The 27047-nt window shown below is 49.5% G+C and overlaps 10 protein-coding genes across 10 annotated transcripts; 5 read left to right on the top strand and 5 right to left on the bottom strand.

Moving 5' to 3' along the window:
* Positions 1 to 408: 408 nt before the first annotated feature.
* N7458_001147 (uncharacterized protein) lies at positions 409 to 4043 on the top strand (the record flags this gene model as incomplete). The annotated part of the gene is made up of 2 exons (XM_056904530.1): positions 409 to 623; positions 719 to 4043. The coding sequence occupies 2 exons, from the start codon at positions 409 to 411 to the stop codon at positions 4041 to 4043; spliced, it is 3540 nt and encodes a 1179-aa protein (XP_056768637.1).
* Positions 4044 to 4764: 721 nt separating this feature from the next.
* On the bottom strand, positions 4765 to 5742 carry N7458_001146 (palmitoyl-protein thioesterase family protein; the record flags this gene model as incomplete). The annotated part of the gene is made up of 1 exon (XM_056904529.1): positions 4765 to 5742. The coding sequence occupies one exon, from the start codon at positions 5740 to 5742 to the stop codon at positions 4765 to 4767; it is 978 nt and encodes a 325-aa protein (XP_056768636.1).
* A 581-nt stretch (positions 5743 to 6323) lies between these two features.
* N7458_001145 (Zn(II)2Cys6 transcription factor) lies at positions 6324 to 7634 on the top strand (the record flags this gene model as incomplete). Its single annotated transcript, XM_056904528.1, has 1 exon — positions 6324 to 7634. One exon carries the CDS (start codon positions 6324 to 6326, stop codon positions 7632 to 7634), a length of 1311 nt encoding a protein of 436 aa, XP_056768635.1.
* Positions 7635 to 9459: 1825 nt separating this feature from the next.
* Positions 9460 to 11580, top strand: N7458_001144 (uncharacterized protein; the record flags this gene model as incomplete). The annotated part of the gene is made up of 1 exon (XM_056904527.1): positions 9460 to 11580. The coding sequence occupies one exon, from the start codon at positions 9460 to 9462 to the stop codon at positions 11578 to 11580; it is 2121 nt and encodes a 706-aa protein (XP_056768634.1).
* An 896-nt stretch (positions 11581 to 12476) lies between these two features.
* On the top strand, positions 12477 to 12998 carry N7458_001143 (uncharacterized protein; the record flags this gene model as incomplete). Its single annotated transcript, XM_056904526.1, has 1 exon — positions 12477 to 12998. The coding sequence occupies one exon, from the start codon at positions 12477 to 12479 to the stop codon at positions 12996 to 12998; it is 522 nt and encodes a 173-aa protein (XP_056768633.1).
* Positions 12999 to 15464: 2466 nt separating this feature from the next.
* N7458_001142 (uncharacterized protein) lies at positions 15465 to 16252 on the bottom strand (the record flags this gene model as incomplete). The annotated part of the gene is made up of 3 exons (XM_056904525.1): positions 15465 to 15698; positions 15769 to 15970; positions 16032 to 16252. 3 exons carry the CDS (start codon positions 16250 to 16252, stop codon positions 15465 to 15467), a joined length of 657 nt encoding a protein of 218 aa, XP_056768632.1.
* A 1409-nt stretch (positions 16253 to 17661) lies between these two features.
* On the bottom strand, positions 17662 to 18368 carry N7458_001141 (uncharacterized protein; the record flags this gene model as incomplete). The annotated part of the gene is made up of 3 exons (XM_056904524.1): positions 17662 to 17831; positions 17932 to 18049; positions 18234 to 18368. The coding sequence occupies 3 exons, from the start codon at positions 18366 to 18368 to the stop codon at positions 17662 to 17664; spliced, it is 423 nt and encodes a 140-aa protein (XP_056768631.1).
* A 1334-nt stretch (positions 18369 to 19702) lies between these two features.
* N7458_001140 (uncharacterized protein) lies at positions 19703 to 20575 on the top strand (the record flags this gene model as incomplete). Its single annotated transcript, XM_056904523.1, has 1 exon — positions 19703 to 20575. One exon carries the CDS (start codon positions 19703 to 19705, stop codon positions 20573 to 20575), a length of 873 nt encoding a protein of 290 aa, XP_056768630.1.
* Positions 20576 to 22319: 1744 nt separating this feature from the next.
* On the bottom strand, positions 22320 to 23209 carry N7458_001139 (uncharacterized protein; the record flags this gene model as incomplete). The annotated part of the gene is made up of 2 exons (XM_056904522.1): positions 22320 to 22939; positions 23128 to 23209. 2 exons carry the CDS (start codon positions 23207 to 23209, stop codon positions 22320 to 22322), a joined length of 702 nt encoding a protein of 233 aa, XP_056768629.1.
* A 1134-nt stretch (positions 23210 to 24343) lies between these two features.
* On the bottom strand, positions 24344 to 25050 carry N7458_001138 (uncharacterized protein; the record flags this gene model as incomplete). Its single annotated transcript, XM_056904521.1, has 2 exons — positions 24344 to 24743; positions 24896 to 25050. Coding segments are annotated over 2 exons (555 nt in total), but the record flags the coding sequence as incomplete, so codon positions are not given.
* Between the last annotated feature and the right edge of the window lie 1997 nt (positions 25051 to 27047).

Genomic DNA, 27047 nt, shown 5'->3' with positions numbered 1-27047 from the left:
CAAACCTTCTTTCTTTTTTATTTTCCGCCCTCCACACACCCCAAAAAAAGGGTCTTCCTCAGTTTCTCCTCAGAAACACCTTTGGAGATTAGCCATTCTTTTTTCTGTTGTCCACTAGTGGTCTTATTTCCGTCATATACCTTTGACATCCAGGTACTTCGGATGAGCCCCACCCCCTGGTGATCGGCCGCCAACTACCTCATCAGCCTGCCCCCGTTCCCGTCCTCTGATTGCCTACGTTGGCCCCCGAATCGTCCGCCCATTGCCAGCTTCACCCTCCCCCATGGCCCTTTCACGATCCTGACCGATACTCTCACCCTCTATTCACCTTAGTCTGGCCTCCATTGCTCAACCTGCCCACGCGCTCCTTTGCGGACCTCCCTCCGGGGGTGCCCAACTCTGTCCCCTATGGAGTCCGTACGCCAGTCTTGTCGCCCGCGGCACCAGGTCTTGACGCTCAAATGCTTTCCTAAATACCAAAAGGGCGTGCCGGAGGTCAAGCCGAACCCGAGTGAACTCTCATACCTGCTATATTATGCCAGCACGCGTCGCAGCAAGCTGACAAAGGTCGGCGCTTTCCTGGAGAAGAGGGTGGCCAAAGATGTCTGGAGGCGCCGGTTGGGGTAAGTGAAGCGAGGACAGAATGACAGACGCAGAGAAAGAAACTGGTGAGCGAAAGAGGCAATGAGCAAGGCTAACACAGTCCGTCTCGCCATAGAAATGTTCAGGTTGCGCTTCATATTCTGACCGCGCTCATCGAGAAAGTTCCTCGCGAGTTGCCCATCTACGCCCGCTACGTCCTATCCGTCATCGACACCGTTTTGCGATCCAACGACATCTCTATGGTGGAAGATTCGATCGCGACCTTTGAGACATTCTGCTACCACCAGGACATTGCAATCATCTCGGCAGAACAAGGTCTCGCCAAGAAGTACCGCGAAGTCATTCGAACCTACGCCAGCTTCGCCGACCCATCCTCCCAGTCCTACTCGTCAGCCAAACTCAGCCCTCCGCTCGCCATTCGATGGAGAAATGCCGGACTTCGCGCGATCAAGGCTGTTGTCAGTTCCGAGAGTTTGGCCGCGGATGGGGGGACCTCCCTCAACATCATCCTCCCAGTCATTCTTGAGAACCTGTACTCCCCGAACGAAGACGTTCTCATCCCATTGAAGGCAAAGCTTCGTGAGACGGATGATGGCGATCGGGATGCAGCCCGGCTGCTGCGACGGTCGAGCGTTGCAACGGTAAACACTGTTGACACTGCGGAGGGCGACCCTGAATTGGCCGCGCAGTCGACAGCCGACGCGGACCGACAAGCCGAGATGGATGCGCGACTCTTGGCTCTCCGTTGTCTGGAGCAGATCATCGTATCGGGAAGCAATCGCGGCCAAATCCGCATCGCAGCGACTGTTATCCTGCGATTCATCGCCAACAAACGGTTCCCGCGCACCGCGACTCGTGATCAGTCCAGCGGAATGAGCCAGCAAGATGGAAATTGGGCGACTTCTCTGATCGAGCTCATCGCGACTTGGTGCCCGGTGCAGGTCCGGTTCGTGATTCTAATGATGGCCATGGATATCTTGCACGAGACACCCCCCAAGGAAGATGCGTTGGAGTCATCATTCGTTATTCTCTCTGTGGTGGATTGGCTGTTGAAATCCCCGGTCAACATGATCGGCCTAAGCGTGATGGATATCTTGCTCGGGCTCATGCGGTACATTTCGGACCTCTTATCGCCTACGGACAGAATCGACGGTGATGCTGAAAAGAGTGCGGATCAAATTGCCAATAGCGCAGTATTCATCTCTCCCCGGAGACGTGCTCTTCTTTCCCTTCTGGAGCAGTGCATTGGAAACCTAGCGACTCACAACTATTATGGCGATCAAGTTGCAGACATGATGCGTGCGATCCTTCATCGTTTCAAGCCCGCCCCCAACCACGAGAGTGCTGCACAATCTTCCTTGGCCACGGTTCACGAGACTCGAGCAGTCTCGATGGCCCCGCAGAACACTGAGGCTGAACAGACCAATGGAGAGAAGGCTCCAGGCGAGACCTTTTTTCACGCAGCTGCCAAGTTGACTGCTCTCAAAGCCGTCAAGGCTATCCTCATTGTGGCTAATCTCAGAGCGCCAGCGTCTATCAAGGGTTCGGAATCGAGAAACCAGGTTGGCATTCACGTCTGGGAAGGGACACAGGGCCTCCTTCGGGATTCCGATCAGGAAGTTCGTCACGCTTACGCTGACGCTTTCTTGTCCTGGTTGCAACTGGAGACGAATAAGCAAGACCTCAAGGTCCGACTGGATACCCCCAAATACGTGAAGCCCGCATCAAAACGCGATTCAGAAGCGTTGGATAAGACTTCCAGTCGACGGAGTACCTCGGCCCCCGGAAATCAGAGAGAGAAGGCGGTTCTAGCCGCGCAGACCAATTTCCTTCGCCTGCTGCACTTGGATATCTATGATGCTGTGCTCGACAGACCCGGAGTGGGATCCGAAGTGCTTGTTCTGCACCTTCTTTTGGCAAGTCTAGTAGAAAATCTCGGTGTGAATGCGGCTCAGTTTGGGCTCCCCATGGTCTTGAAGTTGCAAGACGATTTGTTCACGTCGGTCGACTTAGGATCCTCTGCCGCTCGCGTCAATGTTGGAAGCTTGGTCCATGGGTATCTTTTGGCTCTTGCAGAAAAGTTTAACCTCGAATCCACCCACCCTGGACTGGAGATTCGCAACGAGATTGAAAAGCGGCAGAGCAAGGGACAGTGGTTCTCTAGGATCAAGTTGCCCCCAACTGGCCTTGATGGCATTGCTTTGGATGAGAAGGTCATGGAGGATGACTCCACTCAGTCAATCACGCTCACACCCTTCCGAAACGTTGACGGTCTGGTGAATGATATCGATGAAGCGTACCGCCAGACAATCTCATCCCCTCCGCAGAGTCCGCCAACCTCCCCGGCTCGTGGATTCAACTTCCCGGTCTTGAATCATACCCAAGCATCAAAGCAATCGCGGCAAGAGAATGGACTCCCATCCCCCGTCAAGGAACAGATGCTGTCCTCTTGGTCTCGTGAGTTGTGCTTGGCTGCAATTGAGAAAGAAAGCATCAGAACTGCTTCCCTCACCGGTTCTCGTGGTGGCACTATGACTCGCAACAGTCACTTCAACGGCATAACGAATGGCTCGCCCGTTGGTTCAGCCACTGATAAAAACCGCCCCGTGAGTGTTCCAGATATCTCGTATACTCCGGAGCCGAGCTCGGGCAGAGGATCCCCTGTCCGTGTCACCGAGTTGCGCCGTGCGCTCTCCGTCAACACCGAGTCTCATCTTCGGCGACGTAGCCCTCTACGCGGCCAAGTTGATCCTTCGAATATCAGTGTCATTTCTTCTGGAAGCGAGAGCATGGTCAGCGGTGCCTATTCTGTCTCGGAGATGGAGCCGGATGCCATCTCGACTCTGGAAGGTGAAGGTCAACGGACGCCCGAAGATGGCGGAGCTGAGACCCCTCGCGCAAATGCGTCGGCCGTCGCTCTTTCGGAAGACAAGCCATCGACGGATCAAGGTCAGGATTCAACGATGAGCCGAACAAATTCCCAAGAAATCCCCCCGGTCCCTCCGATTCCCGCTGGATTGGCCATTCCTGGTGGCTTCCCCAACGACTCGCAGAGGTCCTTGGTGTCCGATCGTCCATATACGGCACCGGGTAACTCTCGACAGGCGATGAAGAGCGCCTCGAAGTCGGAGTCATCCCAGGCCCGTCGGAATGGGAAGGCACTGAACCGCAATAAGAGTCGTTCGAGCAATAACCTCTCTTACGGATATTCTGATGGGTTCTACAGCGCCGGGCCCAACGAGTCTGACTCTCCTCTTGATAATGCCCAACGAGATCAACTGAGGAAACTTCTCGATGGGTTCCTCTCCCCCGAGGACGGCATCGTCACCAATGGTGACCGCCCATCCACCGCGGTCCCGGCATCGAAGAACTCTCTCACCGAAAGTTATTCGAGCCGGCGCCAAGTCAGCGGTGGTGGTCTCGGCCGACCCCCATACTAATTCTCATTTTTCCATTCATTACCCTGCGCACCCTTGTACAGTTGGTTCCGGGAAGTACAGAGTTTGCCCGTGTCCTCGTCTTCATCCGTTTCTTTTCCCTTTGCCTGCTCTGTACATGTTTGTATTTTCTTCGAGCCGCCTTCCCGTTGCGTGAACTCTTCGCTTCGTTTCTTTTCATCATGTGCATCACACGTCTCCCGAGCCTGCGGTGCTAAGGTTGCTCTAACCAGAAAAAGACTAGTTGGGCTTGGTATATCTGCCCATCACTTCTTCCCCCAATTCTCCTTTTTTGCCAGTCTTTGCTGCGCTACTTGATCTTCTGCTCTTCGTATCTTATTTCTTTTGCATATGCTTTTCTTGTATCATTTGGCCACCCATTTGCTTTACGTTTAGTGTTTGGGTGCTGTATCTAGCTATTATATTCGCCAATGCAAAATAGATGGCGCTAGAGCGAAATGTCGCCATATGGTATACACCATTTCAGTACGATGCTTTTCCAGGCCCGGAAGAGACCTGCATCATGAATTGTAGTTAAAAGTCCTCATATTCATGGAGCCGACTGATGAGATAGTAAATACACTTTTGTGTGGTGATAAATTAGGAGATGCTTGAGAATACAAAAGAAGACAATGATAGTGTCAATCAGCACCTGCGGTAGAAGCCTCTCGCTTATAAAAAATACAATGCAATATCATAAAAGACCACTGGAATAAACCACTTTTCAGTAGCCCGGCTGAGCAACGAGTCGCGGAAGCGAAGCATTATCCTCGTCCTGCACAGGACCAAAATACTCCTTTAAGGTCTTCTTCAACAATTTCTTCGTCAACTGCATATGCTGTCCAGGCGCAGACTTGAAATGCAATTTCCCCTGGTCATCCAATTTCTTCAGACCAAGCCAGTCTTCCTTGTAAATCCGTCTCTCCTGCAACGGAGTCACCGTCCCATCTGTAGCATTGACTTCGGCGAACAGCGCGCTCTCCTTTGGAATAGTAACGGTATCCTCGTCGAATATGTACATAGCAAACAGATTCAGCGATTGCAGATGTTTCTTGTACGTGGCATTCTTGACCTTGCGCTCGTTGTTGATATCAGCGAGAAAATTGCTGTTCTCGAGATACGCGTCTAACTCGGTGGGATCGCGGAAGTACTGTGCCGGTACGACGTGGGACTGCGCGAAGTTTGTCCAGCGACCAGAGCGCAACAGCGCCTCGGCGCCGTTACAGAGCCAGTCGCCGATTGAGCAGGATTGGAACTCGGAGATCCCATTGTGTTGGCTGCCGAAGGTGACGAGGTTGCGGACGGGCGGGTTATTGCAGCGCTCGATGTATCCGCGGAGGAATTGTCCGCCCTGCGAGAACCCGAGGGCGTTGACCGCGGGTGCGGAGCTGAGGATTGGATCGGCGGCAAGTTGTTCGCATACGAGTTCGATTTGCTCGGTGACATTGCCGAAGAAGGTAGCTTGGCGATCACCGTTGCCTGTGTCTGCTAGTCTGATGATGTGTACGTGTGTACCCGGGTTGACTGTGTCTGCCAGGAAGGCTAGTTCTTTCATGCCGTCGCGCTCGAAGTCATCACCTAGGCCGTGCCAGATGATTAGTGGGAGCTGGGTTGTGTTGTCGTCATCGAGGATTGGACGAGAATTGACAGCAGCGGAAAGAGCCACTGCGGCGAGGGTCGCCAATATTGTGATGATTTGCATCATGGCGGTGCTTGAGCTTTGGATGTCATTGCGGATGGAGGAGGGTTGGCACTTGTCGTCGATGGGATCTGGGGAAGGTTTATCAACACGTGATGCCACGTCATCTCGATTTTGCAGAACATCGAATGAATTGGGATTTGATAGGAACTTGAACTGTTTCCATACTCTCGTTATTTATCATTAAAAGCCCAGGCTCACGATCTACTGGGCTCTTTCCATGTAGTACTGTGCTTGAGACCTGGTGAATCCCCACAAGGCCAGCAGACTGGAGTCGATGTATGACTCCACACGAGGGCGATAACACTATTCCCAATATAGCAAGTCGAGGAGATGCAGGGACGCCGATAATCGGTTATCGCTGCATCGGTGCTTAGCACGGGAGACACAGATCAGTCTATCAGGTGTCCAAGTTTCTATATCTCTGCTAGCTTGCAATTACTCACCCATTTCTCTCATACTCCTACTCAACGCATCCCGCCAACCCCGCTAGCCGTTCATTATTTGGAGAAACGAAGCCGCCCACCAGTGCGGGGTACAGACATTTGATACTGGAGCGCTAGCTCTATTCTGACGCGACACTGATGAATTCAGCTGCAAAACGTTCCTGTCATGGCTGCGCACGGTGCAAGAGGCGCCGGCAAAAGTGCGACGAGCGAAAGCCGACTTGTGGTCGATGTTCGAAAGCTGGAGCTGCCTGCGAATACAAAGTCATTCTAAAGTGGAACGGCCGCGTGCCCAGAGAAAGCAAATCATCACGCGAGAAATACAAAGTCTCCAGTCCGACTTATGAGAGCACGGGTCCAGAGACACCTAGCTCTATATCTACTGGCCCCAAGGAGTATGAGCCCAATGCATCTCGTGCAGTGACCCTATCCTGCCAACAACCACGCCCTGCGCTCTCTTCAACAGCAAGGCTTCTTCTTTACCACTTCATCACCGAAGCGTCAATGATATCCAGTCATGCATACATTCGAGATCAAATTTGTCGCGATATTCTTCCTATGGTTCACCAATCCGACTCTTTACTTTATGCGACAATGGCTTTTTCCGCGCTTCACCGATCTACCCTCACAAATGCTCTTCCTGACCAATATATCCCTGAGGATCTCATATCGCACTTGATCTCCGCCAGTATACGTTGTCTTCGCCGTGATCTCGAGGTCCCAAAGTATCCGACTCAGCCGCTCCTCCACACAATCAGGACTCTCTGCCATTGCGAGATCTATTCAGGGCGAGCGAACTCGTCATGGCGTGTTCATGTCAACGGAGCTGGCGCTATATTTGCGGAAATAGCGTCAAGGCGAGATTTGGATCGTTCTGAATACAGTTTCTGGCTTTGGTCGAGATGGTTCCTGTCCATCCAAGCCCTGACGGCAGTTACCGATATAGGGGGGTTATCAGAATTAGCATCAGAACAAACGGCAAAGCAAGTCATGGAGAATGAATATTTCTTCGACACTTATACGGGATACTCGTCGGATCTCAATCCTGCTCTGATGCAAATTGGATTATTGGCTCAAAACCAGGAAGCTGCGGAGTATGCCCACCAATCAAGCCTTGAATATTGCACCAGCGGGGAGAAGGGCGACAAAGCCCGTCATCTCGAACAAGTCATCCAAGATATGATCCATCGGGACAGGACGATGGGATTGAAAACTCCTGGCCATCTCTCGCTCGACATGGATACCATTCGACAATTTGGTGCTTGCAACACGTCGTACCAGAATGCCAGTCTGATACATCTCTACAGACGTGTTCAGAATTTACCTACCTTCTCCAACGAGGTCCAGCGATGTGTGAGGGAGATTTTGGACACCGTGAGTGCTATACTTCCAGTCACAAAACTCTCCCCGTGGATCCTACTCACTACGCCGATATACACAGCTGGGTGAGTACTTATTGAATAACTCCCATGCCCTCATCCGGACTGACAAATCTTGTGTTTCGCAGATGTGAAGCTGTAGGTCAAGACAGGGACCTGGTGAGGTATCTCCTCTTGGAGCTATACTCTCAACTCCGCATCAGGAATATACTGAGGGCAGTTGCACTGTTGGAAAATCGATGGGAAAATTTGGATAGGTCAAGAGATATTCTACGGGGGCCTATCGATTTATCCAAAGAGAGCGGTGCCGACGGTGGTGATGTAGAATTTGTCGACTTCATACCCTATTGAATCAATGATCCAAGCAAGCCACTCCATCTAATATTCCGCCACATGTGATCTGATAGCCACCGATAGAAGCTCAGAATACCGAGTCCGGCGTACAGGCGTCTCGAGTACTACAGAGGAGGAATCTTGATGATAGTGACGTACTGGAGCTTACCAACGTGAGAAACGGACACTTTCAAAGGAGAACCTCGGCGGTCGAGCTACCTACTTCGAACACTGTGGCTGAAGCATCAGGTTACGGTCAGGACACTCACCATACTTTTTGGTGGTGTTGTAGGGGGTGGTAGTGGTGCACTTATGGGGCCAAGGAAATGATCAAATTTCGTGTAGCTCCCAGCGTAAATCAAGCCAATAAAATTCCCAATAACTTTATAGCTCTGTGGCTCATAGAAACCCTGATATAGGAGTCGTGAAGATCGACCGCCCATGTAGCTAGAACCCTCTTTTAACTACACTCTCGGAGGCCTTATAGCTGGCTGGCTGGAGTCATTGAGTTCTCGAATGATACCGAGCAAGACTGATTGGGCTGGAAAAAAAGTACCTCATACAAGAGCTGTGTCAAGCAGCAGATTGGAGACCCCCCCCCCCCCCCCCCTGCCCCTGCTGGATTTCTTCCGGACTCATCATAACAAAGCCAAGTTTGGCCTCGCCATAGATTGTTGTGATCTTACACAAATCTTGCAAACCTTCGCGTCACCCACAGTCGGAACTTCTCAAGACCGTCCACCTACGAGTAATCCTCTCATATTTTGTGAATGATCTCCAGGTCCGCTCTCTTCTCTCCCCCGAAGCCTTGCTCTCGTAATAGACTGACCACCGAAACCTCAAAGCATCTCAACGAGATGAGCGACCTTGGCCCCGAATGGGTCTTCAGAGGCCTAGCGGAAATGATGACGCCGGACTTGTTCAGTCGCGAAGGACGCCCTCTGGGATGCTACTTTGAAACAGATGAAGCCAACTGCGGCAAAGGCGGCGGGTCAATGGACACATGCCATCGAAGATCCACTATGTCAGTTCCCTCGAACGGTGGCAATGGCCTGGATACCCAGATTGGCTCACATCATGGGGTCCCCGAGGGACGAACATTGCCCTTTGTTAAAAAGGATGTGGCCATGGCTACGCGATGCTATGAATTCAATGGTCACCATTTTCCACGACACCGGACTGCACCTTCGCGACCCACTTGAATACGAACTGGAACACACTGAAGATCTTTTCATGGACCTTGTGAAGCGTGGAAATTTTGCACCACTCGTCGAGAAGATCGCAAACATCCGAATCAGACCCGGATCCTTTCCAACTTTGAAGCAAGCCGAGGATGAACGCCTTGAATTATCGAAGCAAATCATGACAAGTTATGCCACTCTGTGTGAGCTGATGCATCAGAATGAGGAGTTTATCACGTATTCCTGGAACAAAAGAATGGCAAACAGCGCGACAAGATTTTCCGGGGGGCTTGGCCGGATATCAGTTCAGAACACAATTTGGCATTGAAGGACATGCTGGACGGGAAACGCCCAACAGAACAAAGTTGTAAATGGCCCAACATGAATCTGGAAGATCTGCGCAGGAAGGATACTTTTCTCGATTTTCTGAGGAACCGAGTCCAATTTGGACCATCGGCATTCTTCTATATCGACAAAGAGTCGTGGAAGATTGGGGTCCATGCAAACGTACTCAAGGTGGCATATGTGGCTGACGCTGGAATGCTGTTTACAAAGAAAGAATCTTACCGTGGCTATGGAGAAATCATTCTATCGACAGATGGAGATAGAGCCACTTGGCTCATCGATACGCAACGAGCACTGAGTGTGCACGAGGGGCTCATGACTTTGGAAGTCCAGGCGCGCGTCTATAAGTTTCTAGCAGACTGCTGCTTGGCAATTCTGCCTCAGAACCCAGGAGCGTTGGGTAAGTCTAGTGCCAAACTTGTTGAAAAGGTCGGCACACCTATCCAAGCGTCCCAATCCGGTGCCACTGGGGAATTGCAAGCACCATTGGGGACCAGCGTGGCCGAGAGAATTGCTCTCGGGCCATATTCGCGGCCTGGAAGTTTGGAACTGAACCAGCTTGTCAACATGCTGCAAGCAAGAAAGTCCTTTGCTGAACATGAAGTTTGGCTGCTCAGAGAGGACCCGGGGCATTTTGCGGCCAAGTTAGCAGAATACGCGCTCCACCGGCCGGAGCAGCTTCTGGGCAGTGAGGAACAACGCCTTGAAAAACAAAGCGACCTCAAAGCCAATCCCAGATTGAAGACTCCCGAGTTTTGGAATTCCGTTCTTCAGTCATTGATCCCAGACGCTTTTTTCGGGGTTGTCTTTTGGAATGATCTTCACGACAGTATCGTGAAGCTACGAGATCTACTTGAAGAGCAACAGGCTGCAATTGACACCACGAAGGACCTGCCGAAACCTCTCGAGATTGGATTCTCTGAGTTGTGGCTCAAGCTTGTCGATTCAATTTGTGAAGCCAGTGTAAATTTGTTTACTCTTGTGCCGACTTGCCCAAAGTTGAGACACAAATTCCGGGTGCACCTTGGTGCCGATACCCAACAGCCCCTGTTCAGGGAGGCAGATCAACTCGCCCATCCGTCGAATGCCGACTGCAGAGAATTGCTGCAGTATCTTGTTGGGAGAATACTGCATCCGCACCTACGTCACTATCAAATGACTCCAATCCTTGCAGAGGAAATGGCGCGTTACATGGAGAACAACCCTGCGAAAGCCAAGTACCTAACATCATTTTGCATGGAACAAATATCAGACATATTGCTGCTTGCAGACTGTTGGAACCGAATATCTCTATTCCACCCTTGGGCGACAGCCTTTATGTCTACCGCGGGCAAGAGGGTCCAAGAAGTTGGCCACCCTGCGCAGGCACTCACAAGACTCCGCACACAACTCCAGGCCGATCTCATGAGCGAAGATTGGAATCCATTCAGCGGGCACTTTTACCAAGAACAGCTCTCAATTATCTGGCCTGGTGGCCAGCCTTCTCGGGAGTACACGGTTAGAAGGCAGACATCCGAAAAATTGTTGGACAAGTTTTGGGAGAAAGTTGATTCGATTGTGCAGCCAGTGGTTGATCAAGTTCCAAGTTCTGCAAAGGGATCTTTGCGAGCCCCTTCACCAGGAACGCTTGCGCGCGCCAACTGGGTTGCTGTAGCGCCAGAGCCAGCACCAGCAACCCATGTATCTGAACGTTCATGGGACACGACAGAAATAGCAACAAAGCCGAGACCAGGACCTTCAGCAAGAAAGCCCAAAAAGGAGAAAACTCGCGGTACAGCTGATCCATCCAGAGCCGTATCAGAGAAACAGGGAGCGGCACGGCAGGCAGCTCCCGCACCTGAACAAGTTAAGTTCCTAGTCAAAAAGGAAGACTTCGAAGTCTTCAGTGCGTTGTTTCGCATCCCAGAAGAAGAGCCAGTGAAAGAGCTCTCGTGGAGAAAACTGGTTCAGGCCATGGGAAGATTGGGCTTCTCGATCGAGAAGAATTGGGGATCGATGTGGGTATTCACACCCCCGGCCAACCTGGGAGGTCACGCTGTGACCTTCCATGATCCACACCCCAAGAACGCGCAACCTCTTCGTCTTGTACGGGTTATGGGCAAGCGATTGACCCGAATTTTCAACTGGGACGGGTCTATGTTCGAGCTGGATGAGTGATTGGATGACATAGGTCAGAGCTGGCTGAAAGGATATGATGTTGGAATTGAGAAAAGGGTGTTGTCAATATGCCTTTTCTGGAGATTCACTGTGATGTCACTATCTACTGTGTTTACTCTCACGTTTGTTTAGATTGATAGGGTCTGTTTAACTTGAGTTAGAGTAATGAATATCTATCATTATTTGAAAGCTTGTATTTGATTTAATTAGTCTAGTGTCGTATCCAACTCTTATTATTAACCCTTTGTATATGAAGGTCACGTGCTTAAGTCACCGCTGGTATCGAGGGTAACCGCAAGAAGCGCTTATGTATAGGAATATGCATACATAAGGACTTGGCAGTGTTTATGCAGGAGCCGAATGTTACTTTTGATGGGTGGGTCAAAGTGTTCCCCGAATTAAGTTTAGCTTGTCGTGCAATAAATTTGAATGACGTGCCGTTAATAAATCCCTAAGTCTATAGGGCCTCGGAAGGAGATTACAATCGGCGATTTCCGGCATGCCGGCGTCATCGTCGAGAACTATCACTGATTCATTCCAAGTATAGAAATCTACCCACATAATGACTGACTTTTACGATGACAGGATCCCTCGCCTGAATATTACCAATATTCCTAAATATTCTTTAAGCAGCGTGCAAGGGGGCCGCGAGTATAATCACGAGCTAGTTATTCTTTCGTCCCTTACAGTATGATCTCCCTGCCTTAGACAAGGGATGACCAAAACGCCCCATGGCTGAGATGCATTCTCCTATTTTCGACCTTATAAAAGGTTCCTGGGTTCCTGGCTGGGGACGATGACACGAAAGATCCATCGATAAAGTCATATAGCGATTATAATCTCTCCAGTGCTCTCTGGAATACATATAGTACACAAGCAGCATCATATTCGGAAAAATGCTCCTCCAGTACATCCTCGAATGCATCTCTGGCACGCTCGCCGCCGATCCTCCCCTTACCCCTCCTACCGACCCTCGAGGCCCCGCGTCCATTGCCTCCGATATACTCAACATAATATTGACAGCCGATACACCATACAATCTACATAAACAATTCAAGGAGCGAATGTCTACCGAGAGTTGGTCTGAAGCCATAGCAACTGCTCTCCTTCACGGCCTCGAGAGCGCCATCAAAACCGGAACCCAAATGGCAAAGGCTTCGTCTCATGCGCTTGCGCAAGCTAAAGATGCCGCGATTGGATTTGCCGAAAACAATCCCGTCTATGCGACACTGATCGCACTGGGAATACTGGCTATCCTCATGCCATGGGCGCTTGAGATTTTGGGATTTGGTGAGCTGGGGCCCATTGAAGGATCATTCGCGGCCGGTTGGCAGAGCGAATATGCGGGATATATACCCAAAGGTTCATTATTTAGCTATTTCCAAAGGTTGGGGATGAAGTGGCACTGGAGTGTTTGAGCTGCACACAACACGATGTTATAATGTATCAGCTTGCCCCTCCTCTCAATATATAGATAGAAGGAAGACTGCCTTATCAGCTGTTCTGCCTACTACTGCCAATAAGCACTTATAGCCGGGGCCGCATTCTTGATTGTGTCCTCCCCCTGAAATGATTGTTCACTTTGACTTTCTACTCCTATTGTATATCGGATGCAGCTCGGTGAAAGCTCGTCATCTGACTAACTTCTTACTTCCCACTAACAGAGTTGAAGAAGCCTTGGTGCGTCTTGCTCGGGGGGGGTCGGGGCTACGGGGCCGCTCTGGAGGTAATAATCTAGTGAAGGGCTGAACCCATGAATTAAGGGTTGTGTCGTCGTAAAATTCTAAAGTGGAGGTGTATCGCGAATGCGGGCCCGAAACGTTGGGCGGGTAAGCTTGGGAATTAGCAGGGTAAGAAAATCGTTGATCATAGTGAACAGTTCCTGAACGCTTCAATGTTAGGGTAGTTTGGTCTTCACGTTCAACGGCGGTGTGGTGTAATCGAAGAGCTGTAAATTGATGTAAAGCCGATGGTAACGCATTTTGAATAAACACCCTACCGTATTTTTTCTCTCCCTTTACTTGTTCATCTGTGTACTTTTCGTCTGCTCTCCTGCCGTTGGGAGGGAGTTGAGTCAAGGTATGAATGCGAGCTGCAGGGTGGCCAGACAACCGACTGCGCTGTTTGGCTTGTTTTCAAGGAGTCTGTTCTATGTAGACAACGAATCGCCCATACAGGACATTACAATGACTATCTTTAAGCGTTTATTTACAGTTGTTCTGGTTTACCCTCGAAACCCGGGCTAGGGGCAGCCTAACTAGAACGGGTATAATGTTACAGGGGTGCTCGAAATTAGCTTCACCTGTTTCTTTCTCTTTATTTTGTTTTTGAACTTTATCTTGCATCATACTATGCCTATTCTAGTTAGGCTACCCCTTACTCCGTACTTGGCTGTAATCTAATACTACTTTAAATAACCGTATAAAAATAGCCCTGTATTGTCTTGGATGAATTATTCGTTCTAGAAACTACTCTTTAGGATCCGCTGACCCTGTTACGTCTAGGACCCACCATTCGACCTTGCCAGGAACATATGGGTATGGCTTAAGTGAGGACTCTTCCAGGATAACCTATAACGGATTTAACCTGTTGTAATTGCCAGCAGAGTATCGACCATCCAGACCCTCTTTATTTGCTATATCTCAAATAACAGTGGCGATCGGTTGTTCATCAGATCGTGTTATATTCCTCGCGCTCTCAGAACTCAATCCCCTATCTAGGGTATGAATACAAAAGTGTAGTAATCCGGCGAAGGGCTGAATCCATAACCTGAGGGTGGTGTGTGATCATAGTATCCTGGAGTGGGTGCGTATTGCCAATCCTGGTTCGAAACATCGGGCGTACGAGCCTGAGAATCTAGACGGTCGGCAAATGTGTCGTTGAACATGGTCAGCGCTCTCCCGATGAAGGCAACGTTAGCACACAAGGCTCTTAGTTTCAACAGGCGGTGGAATCAGCAAGAAATCTAGCATCGTGAAGAATCGATAATAACCAAGTTGTTAAGAAACACCCCACCAGATAATACTTTTTACTTATGCACTACTTTTCGCTCATTCAACAAGTTCTGTCTGTGGAATGAGAGCATTTGACCGGAGGTGGGAATCTGAGTTGCAAAGGTGGCCAAACAACCAACTGCCCCTTCTTCTTGACATGTTTGGTTTGTTTGTACCTACACTCCTCGGTGATTTCTCGAACCCTAATGCCAAGATCCACTATAGTATATTAAGAAGAAACCCGGAATAAATGTTCCTGTACTGTAACATTGTCCATACAGTATCTTACTCTGATTATCGTATGATGTCATGTCTCGAAACTGTATGGGATATCAATCTTTGCTAGGATTTTCCATGAAAATGCAAACAAGTCAAACACAAAGAAGTGAGCAGGGCCTTAGAACATGTGCCCGAGATCCCACGTATGCCCATAGAGATCGTTGAGCCGGTCTGGCTAGAATCTGGCAGTGTCAGTCACTTCCCTTTACCACTCCCGTATCCAACTGATGGTCTGGGGGCTAACAGCGCAACGGTGACTGATTACCTCCAGACTACTTATGACCCTGCTCATCACAATACTCAGCCTGTCAGCCACAGCTTTCGTTACTCGACGCTTCGTGACACCCTCCTGATATAACCTAACACGCAAGGATGTTAACAGACTCCCCAGCGGCATGTTACTCCTATTAACTATGATCGGATTCTTGAGAATAACGCGCTTTGCAGGATGCAGGCAGCTACCTTGGCTACAAATAGCGGTATGTGTCCTCAAGACAGCTCTGAAGATTATCACACCTGTACCTGGATTCAGAGTTTCAACTAATTGCGAGGGATCAGGATAAATGCGATGATCGATCCATCGATCCATCCACTGTAACGTGGGCATTATTTTCACATGGCCAGTAGAGTCTCATTTTCAATGATTCGTTCGGGGTAGCCCTCGGAAACAATACGTATCATGTTGTTTGCAAGCAGATCAACATCAATGAAGTTGGATAGGTGTCCAAGTAGCTTCATCATCACTCCCGCATTAACCGGGATGATTCCAAACGGCCGTACTACCCAGACTTCCAATTTTCCAGGATTCGTATCAGCCAGCTCACAAAGGCCCTTTTCAACCTCCCCCTATACGTAGGTATGAGTAAGCGCAGCTCTGAAAATACTGTAATATTTTTTTTCAGATGAAGTTTCCTACCTTTATGCGTCTTGTGTCTGCCATAAAAAACAGTCTTTTGTTTGTGTCCCATTCAGCAAATCTGCCACTGAGAAAGACAAATTTAAATTTTTTGCCCTTTGGGATACTTGAGAAAGCTTCTGCAGCGGCAAGAGTATATTGAACAGACACTTTCCTCGCCGTGTCAACGTCCGGGAACTGCGACGCACGACCACCTAAAGCCCTTAAATGCGCACTCTGGTCAATGTAAGTCGAATTGGACATTTGCTGATATGAGAACTAACCATAGGCAGCCCTCGGCTTCTTGAAGTCTTGATAGAAGCTCCGAAGGATAATGTGAGAAATCGTCATGCTGGATGATTGTCACCTTTTGGCTTCGAGCAAGCTCCTCCGGTATCGGCTTGCGGGTAAGGATGTATGCATGATTGATCTTGTCGTTAACGATAGCTTGGCGCACTATCTCGCCTCCGACAAACCCAGTTGCCCCCGCGATGATGATATTCATGGTTGTTGTGTTGCATGCACCTACTTCCCGTAAAATGGCATGGGTTAATGATGACGTCCAGAAGCTCTTATACCCCGGTAACTTTGTTAGGTGGCAATTTATACATGACGTTTTCGCTCATACTAGCCCTTTCGCCACTGGACGGGCAGAAAATTGACGGAACTTTCTCGGGCCGACGGTGGGGGCCCGCTGGTCCTCCGCCCACCAGACCAGTCAACACACGGTAGGCTGGATGAATTGTTCGACTGAGTATATGCAAGTTGCGGGATGGAGGTGTTAATCTTCTGCAGAGCCACATGAACGACGACGTCTGGAATTATGAAATATGCCGTCACCAAAAGCGGCAAGAAGTTTACTATTGTCGTTGATCCTGTCAGTGTCGGCCTAGTCCGACTTGGGAGGTCCTTTCAAAATAAGTTAACTCCGTATAGCTGCCAAGAATACGCCCGATTTGGCCAGGCTCTGTGTCTCCGATGATATCCCAGCAGAGAAATTGTTACTCTCCTCTGTCCTTCCTGTGGATCACGACCCGGTTTGGAAACTCAGTATTGGTGTCCTTCCATAGAACGACTCGTTTGTCTTCGTCGGTTTTATTTCGCAAAATCCGACCAGCATATCCCTGGTTAACCCCTACCCCACCTCCGACATACAACTTTTAGCAGCTATTGGCCAGGGAGGCTTAACTGTAATTGAACAGGTGTATTTGTGATTTTTACCAATTATAGATGCTAGTACTGCACCTCTATGCCATTTACGTGCTCTGTGAAGCGATGATTACACATTGACAGAGCAGTGATACGTGTACAGTACGTGTAGATGGCCTTAGAGAGAGTGTGTGACGATCGGGCCGACGACCTGGCAGGACGCCACGGACCGAACGGAGATACAGGAGACACGACAGCCTCGACGACGGTCAGACGGATATCCAACATGACGACAGTACGGGACCGACCGCGTCCTCCCGTCAACGGACTATGCTTATCCGACAGACTAGCCCGAGACAGACGAGACCACCAGCCGAGACAGATGACTAGACCGCTAGTCAGGAGGAATACAGGATGGATGGCTAAGGACAGTAGGGGGACAGCGATCATGTTCGATCGCCTACAGTACATATAGCCAGTAGCTTCCTGTCTTTTCGTAGCTCTCCAGACTTGATCTACCATGTATCACGGCAATCAATAGAACCTCTTCTTCATTTCTTTGAACTGACCACCGGTCACAGAATGGACAGTTTGCCCACTTCAAGAATAGGCAAAGCAACTCCCACAATTTCTTCATTATGTAAAGGTCACACACCCACCATGGCTTTTCCACCGTTGATTAGACTTCAGTAGAACGCACTTTTCTTAACTCTTCATGAAGATCTGTATTGGGCCTATCTCTTACGTCCACATATAATGACATGCTTAGAGACCGACGACGCCCACCTTGAGATAGTTGGCGTCCCCATCAATACGCTCTCTAATCTTGCCCGAAGAGATCTCATCAACATCCCATGTTGCCCAGGTGAAGCGTCCATGCAGGAATTTCGCCTCATCCGATGCGGCCCACACGGCATAGTGGCCAGGAAGGTCCTCTGCAACAGAATATCGTTAGCAAAGTGACCTTCGATCTCCTAGTAACTTCTCTTGCGGAGGTCTGATATTCCACGTAAAAGTTTCACGTTCTGCACATACCATCATCCCAGTTGAGCGTGGTGCGCGTGTACCCGGCCTTCTCCGCCGCCCCTGTAAAGATCAATCCTGGGTGGAAACTGACGATTTGCAGGTCGTCTGGCGATACGCATTTGGCGATCTGCTGGACCAAGATTGTTCCTGCACTCTTAGATACCGAGTAATTTGGGGTTTTAGTTGTAAGCCCAAAATCGTGAATAGCTCTGGACGATATATTCACCACCGACTTAGTGCAAGAGAAATCGGTCAGTCATTATCACTCTTTAGACTATATAGAGATAGCGCTATCATGTTGAAATACATACTAACTTCTTGCTTGCATCTCTCTTACCCTGATGATAGAAAAGATGGACAAAGGCTACGATTGAATTGGCGTTTGTAGCAAGGTCGGCCACTACCTCCTTGTACCCTATCTCGAGGATAGACCCGGTAGGCTGCATTCGAGCCACATTCAGGACGACGACATCGACGACCAAACCCTCGGCATCAAACTACTTCCAGAGGTCCTCGATACTAGCAGTATCCGAGGCGTCGTTCAGACGGGCAATAAAGGTAGTCTAGGGTGACTCCTTGCTTAGAGTGGCGACGGCAGTATCGAGCAGGCCCTAGCTACGACCGGTCAGGATGACCTTCGCGGCACTTGCTTTGCCAAAGGCGCGCGCAATAGCGAAGCCAATACCACTAGAGCTTCCAGTTACGAGAACGACCTTGCCTTTCTACGAGAGCTGCGGGCGGGAAGGGGAGATAGACGCGTAGGGCTCACGGTGGGTGACCGTAGTGAAGTTGTCGGCGACAGCGGGCATTTTGGCGATAGTAGATTCAATATCGAAAGAGTTGGCAGTGAAGAAAGCGAGTGGGATAGACAGTACTTTGTAGTTCTTTCTACATGCCGAGACCGAAGACTATTATATATATTGCCTTCTAGCATAGATCACGCAGCAGCCCCACGATCAAAGGCGGGAATATAGTACTATTTCCAAGGCTTACAAATCCCTATAACGTGATTCTAAACGTGGTCGTTCATGTGGCTCTGCGGAAGGTTGACACCTCCATCCCGCAACTTTGCGTGTACTCAGTCGAACAATCCACCAGCCTACCGTGTGTTGATTGGTCCGGTAGGCGGAGTACTAGTGGCGAAGCGGGGCCGGCTCTAACGTCGGCCCCGTAAAGTTCCACCAGTTTTCCGCCCGCCCAAATCCGACTCAACTTGCACCATTTCTCATCCACGGTGATTGTATTTCTTCACTCAAGCTGTACGTACTAAGTACCAAGCGTATCAACAAGGAGCCGTCAGAGTTTCGCCTTGCTACACTTTTCGCAGGGTTCAACCCACATAGATTCCGAGGCACCTACCGCGTGGAGCCCGACGTGGCGGAAAGCATACGTGCCGTGTACTCGCGCAAAGCGCCGATGCGACAAACGTCTTCCAGCTTGTCATCGATGCGTAGAAAAGGACGTATCTTGCCAGTACCCCTCAGGTCGCCCGTATGCGCGTCGAGCCGTCCGAGCGTTAAGAATCACCGAGGGCTTCGAGCCGAGCCAGCTCAACTCGTTGCACCATCCGAGGGCAGAAAAGACAATCGTGCCAGGAAATTTAGAAGTTTCCAACTATTCTTGTGAAGATGGCACTAATAAGGAATTTCTCATATTGGACTCTAGCAGTCCCGTGAGTAATAACACCCAAGTCGCAAACAGCGCTTGGTTCCTTTAGACAGACACGTGGACTATATATGATCTTGACTCGGCACGGCATAACGAGAATTTTAACATCCATATGTCTGACTTGAAGCAATTCATTCAGACTATCAGGAAGTGGCTCTCCCAGTGGGTCCAGGATACTCACTGTCCGTTCCTGCACAGGCAATTATACTCCGAATCTAGGCTACCACTATGTTTGCAGGATGCTTTTGCAGCTGTGGCCTTATACGAGATAAAGAATGACAAAAATGAAGAAGTCCTTATGAGGATTATAGAAGAAAACGCCAACAAATTACTGAATGAGCAATCATTTGTCACAGAATCCGGAGTAGGAGGTCCTGCCTCTCTCCGGACGGTTGAGCAACTTGCACGCGTACAAGCGCTCTTCATATACCAGTTCATCCGCTTATTCGATAGAGATATTCGACAACGAGCACAAGCTGAAGCCCTTATCCTAACTCTGAACGGCTGGATCAACAAGCTTTGGGAAGCAGCTAACCTAGATGCCTATCTTGAGACCTCGTTTGGCTTCGGCGGGCTATTCTCTCAAGGCTTAGGCACTAAGAGCTTGAATGACCCTTCAGGCCAACAGTGGCGCGACTGGTTACTCGCAGAGAGTGTGCGCAGGATCTGGCTCATTGGCAACTATGTGCAGTGCGTGTACCTGATGATGCGAAACCGTCAAACCAGCTGCTCGGGAGGCGTGTCCTTCACAGCGCGTCGGGGCCTGTGGGATGCGCAGTCTGCAGAGACTTGGATGCGGCTTGTCCGAAGTAAGGATCCATTGTTCGTGCGCTGCCATGAGACAGATCTGATTATTCCGTTTGTTGAGGTACCAGAGGTCGATGTTCTTTGCTTGTCCATCATGGGCATCATGTGGGGTGCGCCTAAGTTGGACTATTGGGTGTCTAAGTTAGATGCGCAACTGGAGTTGGTGCTCGGAAAGTGATGAGGAGACGCACGTTCAATGTGTATATTACTATTATTATTATTTAGTCAATCCGAGTGTGGAAATATCCAAGAGGGCAACTATAAAAGCTTTGATATGTACATATTCTATTCCCAAGCTTTGTCTTTAGAGTATGACCCTTTTCGGCCAAATCTAGTATCCTGTGGTAGATGCGACCCTCGAGTACGACGTTCAATGACCCTGGAAGCCCTCAAAGTTTCCGGCTGTGCCGATAGCGGAGAAGGCGAATAGGTTATTCAGGCGGCGGTTTATATAAGAAAATCACCAGCGCAATGCTTTAGCCGCAAATACTCTTGGAACGCCGCTGTACATGGATATGACATGTAATATACACAGGGCTTGGCCATAAAGTACAATTATCCGGTATTTTACGGTACAAGGTCTACAAACCAGGGGTCCTATTGACTATGCTAAAAGTAGCTTAACTTTTTCTTGGCATTAGGGTTCGAGAAACAATCAAAGAGTGTAGGTATGACACCGATTTCCGGAAGTACTGTATCAAATTGGAGGAAGTGAGGGGGGTGAATATCATGGGTAGACCCGCATTGGCCGGTGGCCGGATCCCAGCTCCTGACGGTGCTATCACCTGATGCTGATGCGAGTCGGCTTCCATCTGATGACCAGGCAATCGAGATAACCCAGTTGTTATGCCCCTCAAGGGTTTGGAGACATGAACTCCAGCTCTTATCTAACACTGGGCTGTTCAAAATCCAATCTGGTTTCTCTTTGTGATAACAGGTCCTCGTAATACTTTCAGTCGGGATAAAGATATGGCCTGAACTATACACTTGAAGGGGCTGCTTTCGATTGCTTGTATGTATGTAGTATTGAATGAATTGAGACGCGTCTTGAACTCGGGCTAGAAGGGCCTGTGACTTTCCTTTTTCTATATGAGGTGCCTGGTTAGAAGTTGAGATATTTTCGGAATTTAAGTAACACTTACCTGGAGTAAGTCCTCCAGCTTCAGCATAGCGGTTATGCCTTCTGATAGGCTTCCCAAAATGCCGAGACCTTCGAGCCAGTGAAGATACTTTTGCCGTAGAAAGCCATCTACACACCCTCCACTATCAAGGCTGTGATCCTTGTCTTCACTATACCACCCTTCCTGAAGGTGATAAACCTAATACACATACGCGTACTTTACAGCTGCCAAAGGATTCGGACTTAGTTGTGTGAATTCCTCGGTCGAAATTCTATCAAGCATAATGTCGAAGATATTACGTCGAAGTGTTTTGAACATGGTCTGTACAGATCGCGAGAAAATTGCAAGATGTTTGGCTTCTTTGTCTCCAGGAAAAACATCAATTCGCGCTTTCTCGAGTAGGAATTCCTTCGCAGACTGATAGACGAAAACAATAACGCCCTGACGTAGAGTCAGGAATGAGCCATATATTCAAATAATCTCCTGTAAAGCTTCATAGTCATCAGAGAGATCAGCAGGTATTTCAACTAGAGCGGTCAGTTCGTCAAGTGAGATAGGCCGATACACTATCGACGCGACGGCTAATATTTGCTTGCAGAGCTTAGTATCTTCCGACTTTCGAACCTGATTAATCATTTGACCATATAAAGCATCTAGTCCAGGAGGGAACTCCTTAAGCTTTTTAAGGACATGCCTCCGCGATGATTTGTTCAGATCTTGACATACCAGGGCTACCCAGAGGAAAGTTCCTAGCGAATTTGATAACAAGTGGTGGTAAACAGTATCCCGGGTTTTATCGTATTACTTTTTGACTTCTGCTAATTGGTGAACCTTATAACGAATGAACTTTCGCACAGCGTCGGATACAGATGCCTTATTTAGCTCTAATGAAATCGGCGCTGCCCGGGGAGCTATGTTCAGACGCTCTTCGATATCGGGCCAGATACGGCTCGAAACAATCCACTTCACGCGCGAGTGGGCGGATGATTCCTGGACAAGCAAGTCCAGAAGGAAAGGGAGGTCTGTTGTGCATTCGTCGAGTGCATCGATCACGAAATAAGTATTTCGTAAGGCCGGATCTTTCAAGATATCGGTGAAGATCTTTGAGAGGGCGTTCCGTGCGTTGATGTCCTCAAATAGTGTCTTTCCCGCTTGGTCATACCGGCTCCGTACATAGGAGAGAAGAGATGGCTGCTTCTCGACCAGAGAATATATCAAGCCACGGAGAACGGCGATGGCATTATTGATTCGCACGTCGGTAGCTTTGCAGAAAAAGAAGGAGATATTCGAGTTATCCCCGATCAATCGGGTCAATTCGTCGATGATACTGCACAGAAGCATTGTCTTTCCTTTGCCTGGATCACCCCTGATCCAGAGACGGCTGCTCTGGTTGTCTTGCCATTGTTTGAACTCCTCGTTGCCTATAATCCAGCAATATGAGTCTTTGAGCAGCCCTCCGTTGATCTTTTCAATACGGTCTTTGTCATCGTGAGGGCTAGTCGTTCTTAGAGATCCCGCAACACGCTTGATTCAATGACGTTTCCGATTGTACTTAAGGCAGTCTCGCGAATCAGTCATCGATGCATTCGAGTCCTTGGTCGCAACTTACAGAACTGTGTAGTGACATTGCAATCGATGATACCTGCTTGTAAGCCAGAGTTTGACTCGCCAAATGATATCGCCGATGCCATGATAGTATTTGAATCAGGCAGAGTCTTGTTCGCAGCGAACGAAATAGTAAGTGTACCCCGCAATCAGGTGACTGATCAAGCTGACCAAGCAAATCTTCCTAATCTTACAGTTACTCCTGATATACCCACAGAGGTAGATGTTACGTTGCTTCCTGTCTATTTTCATAATGGGTGGTGGCCACGCAGCTCCAGCGTATTTTGCCCTTACATGTTTCCGTGGAAACAAAGCCTCTTATCAATGATCATAGACCTCGACACCCTAATGGAACGTGTTTAATTTCAAGTACATTACAAGAAGAAAACAATCATGTGACTTTGAGTAAAAGTACTTTCAAGATCTTACGATACGCTAAGTTAAAAATATACTAGCGTGTTTCAGAATAGAGTTCGAGAAAGAATCGAATGAAAGAAAGAGGTGAAACTGATTTCGAGCGGCCCTGTATGCAAGATAAAGTTCAGAAAACTTTTGAAAAGAAAGAAAAAGTGAAGCTGATTTCGAGCGGCTCTGTAATAACGTATATGATTAGCAACTTCGTGATAAAGAAGGGCTTTTTAAAACTGGCACATGGGTTGAAAATCAAACATCTCTGTTCACAATGGTTCAGCCTCATCGATGCTACACATCCGAACAAGTTGCCCAAATATCTTCACAGGCGCCGCAGGGCTCGTATCCTGGACGCGAGGAGCAAATGGATCGGAGGAATTTTGACTCGGGTAGGGCATACGAGATGCCATCGCGAGAGTATGAACATTTTTCGCACGTTGAAGGAGGGGACTACTTGGGAACGTGCGTCTGGTGGGTTGTGGAAGCCAGCTTTGAGTCCCGTTAGTGGATAGCGAGTCAGTAGCGATGAGAGTGGGAGAGACTCGTAGTGTTTCCGTGGGACTACAAGAGGGCTTTCGCCGAGGTTGGTGTGATGATGAGGGTAGTCGTAGGCCCTGGTCAGTTTGTTCTCCAAGTACTTGGTCCTCGACTGTGAAATGCCGTTTGTGCTGGATTGGGAGCGAAGCAGAAGGAGGGGCTTCCGAGGCAGAGAGGTCTGACCTCGAGTGGGCGCTGCAGCGTGCATTAGCTGAGAGTCTGGGCCCGGGTAGATCTGGACTTTGTGGGAAGTCATGATTCGCGTGTCTACCCGGGTGTGTCTGTTGACATTGGCTGTTCTGTAAGTGTTGGCTGGCAGGCTGGCTAGTGATTTTGATTTGAATCTTGTCTAGGGAACTTTCCCTATCTCTCCAGTAATGGGACCTGGGAAATGCAAGTATCGCTTGATTCCCGTGAGTAGCTGACAAACGCTTTCGATCCTCTTCAGTCAACCTGCGTCGCTTCCCAAAGTGCTCCGCCTCTCGAGCTGAGGTGAATGTGACTTTGAGCGGGCGAGCTGCGGCGACTGCTGCCCAGTCAGGGTCTTGAAGGAGGCGGCGCTTCAAGGTCTTGAGACGGCCAGTGCTGTCAACGGGTATAGACCCGGCCAATAGAGAAGACCTCGGGGATGTAGTGCTGAAGCCCGTGAAGGGTTGAGGGTCAGTGCAACGACTCGAGAGTAATCAATCTGACGGGCGAGGGGGGATTGTGTGCAGAGGGCAGGCCGCAGCTAACGATGGTGAGCAGTTGACAGTACGACTGACTGGTTCTGTGCTTCTTCCCCCATCATCTGCCCATCTCTGCAGGTTGTATCCTTGTTCAACCTATCATCATCACGGTTATCCGGGTCTGGAATCCCGCGAAAGGTCGAGGGCTGGCGAGGCGCTGGGTTGTTGGCCTGCTGTCGGGACCTAGCGAAATTCTGCTTCTGAGTCTTGGACAGGATGCCCTGACGAGCAGAATGTCGACGCAGCTGTCCTCCTGTCCAGTCATCTCAGTGTGATATTGTCAAATCATCAGTGGTATTGTTGTAGTATATTTTGAGCTATTTTGAGCTGGGCACAGAACCATGGGAGGCATGTGCCGGAGTGGAGACTCGATGGTGGCCTGAGGACCATACGGCAATGCAAAACGTGCAAACAGATCACGTGATTGATCGCACAAAATTGCTGCAACTCCAATTTCCTTTCCTCCTTCTCCCTCAACCAGCCATTCAGCGCTGCCATTGAGATGTGATGCACAGTCTCAACCGGCCTAGCGACCACTGACAATGATCTCTCAGAGTGTTACATTTCATCCCAACTGACCACCTCATCCGGGTCCACAGGTTTCCATGTCGCAGGTAAGCAGCCATTCTTTTTTTGGTTTCCCGTGCTTTGTTCGGTGCGCGGACCTCCCCATCTCAAGTCCGCTGGACTGCCTTGCCCTTTTTGTGTGCTTCTCTTTTCTTTGGATGATGAACCAATCTACCAAAAGCATAGTTCACCTGAAATCTTCGGATTGCTGAACGAAAAACTTGATCCATCTTTCACCTTTATCTGATATCCATTGTGTTCCTTTCTGTTTGCAACTGTTTCGTGTCTGCGAGAGAGTTCAATAGTGTGGCTAACTCGAATGCCCACAGATTTGAAATATGAAATCGAATATTCTCATCTTCGGGATTATTTCGGTGGCCGTGCACGCTTGGAATTCCCCAGCCAGTCACAGCCCGCCAGAGATGCTCTCCAAAACCAGAGCTAAGCGGGTTGGGCACCCGAACATCCTGCAATCATGCAATGATGCCCAACGTGGGTCGAGATGGTTCGCCCCGTCCCGCAACGCTGGATCCATGGAATGATGATTCTCTTTTCTCTCCTCCATTCTCCGTTCATGGGTCTGCAAATGGACCGCTCGAGAAAAGGAGTCCCGTCGTTAGTTTGTCCGTAGCAAATTAGACATCCTAGATAATACCAAGATTCCAATCTGCCTTGTTTCAACCTGTTGCTCGCAACGCTGCATCATGCGCGGTCCCCTGGTCGCATCACCCTGCTCCCTCCTTCCCCGTCGCTTCTCATCCAACGATCCCCTCTTGACAGCTGTAACCTGCAGCGCTGCTTGCGCCCTCATCGCAAGCTGGTGCTCACGGTGTATGATCCTGTCCCGTAACCCTCCGACGTGGACTATCCTCCTCCATTCAATCCCGGTCAACACGCGACGGAGCACCTGCCGATCGTTCAAATGGGACATCCTGCAGCGTCAGCGTCGAGTCACATCCAATCATGACGCTGAAGCTCGTGCGCCAAGCACTCGAGACGCCGAACTAGTCTCTCACCGCTAGAACTCTCTGGGATATCCCCCACTCGGGGCACATCCGCCGTAATCCATCGCACAAACCGGGTTTCGCAATACCATCACCGCTCGTTGACCTGTCCCCCCCCCAGGACTGGCTGTCAATGGTGCCAACAAGGCAGGCCAGCAACTGCATGCTGCGAGTCTGGCACACGCCATGCTGAACAGTCGTGGATAATCCCACAACCCCCTCAACCCTCCTGAGAAAAAAAAAGCACGGTTATTTTTTGGGCGTCCTCAAAACCCGATGATCCCCCCCCCTTTCCTCTCGTCTTTCTTCTTCTTCCTTTCCCAACTCTGGATACCCCTCTACTACTCGACCATACCTTTTGTGGACGACTATATCTCTTGCCTTGCTACATCTATACCCTCTATATACCCCAACAGATACCAACAACTACGCCTTCTAAATCCCTTGGAACTTGGACAACCATCATACTCGACTCACTGCCGTGGTTTTCTTTTTCTTGCCCAAGGATTTCTAGCCACATACTCCCCGGACAGGATTTTGCTTGTTTTTTTGTTCTTGCCCAGGCTTCTCTTCAGTCTGCACATATTGCCGACACACAACAGGTAGTCCCCATCACGTTTCTTTACACTTTTTTTTGCTTTAGTTCTCCTATGCGAAGTTTGTTTCCAAAGTATTCT

Source organism: Penicillium daleae, assembly GCF_028827525.1.
Source record: "Penicillium daleae strain IBT 16125 chromosome Unknown utg000002l_segment0_segment0, whole genome shotgun sequence".
Lineage (NCBI taxonomy): Eukaryota > Fungi > Ascomycota > Eurotiomycetes > Eurotiales > Aspergillaceae > Penicillium > Penicillium daleae.
This window is presented reverse-complemented; position numbering and strand designations above follow the sequence as displayed.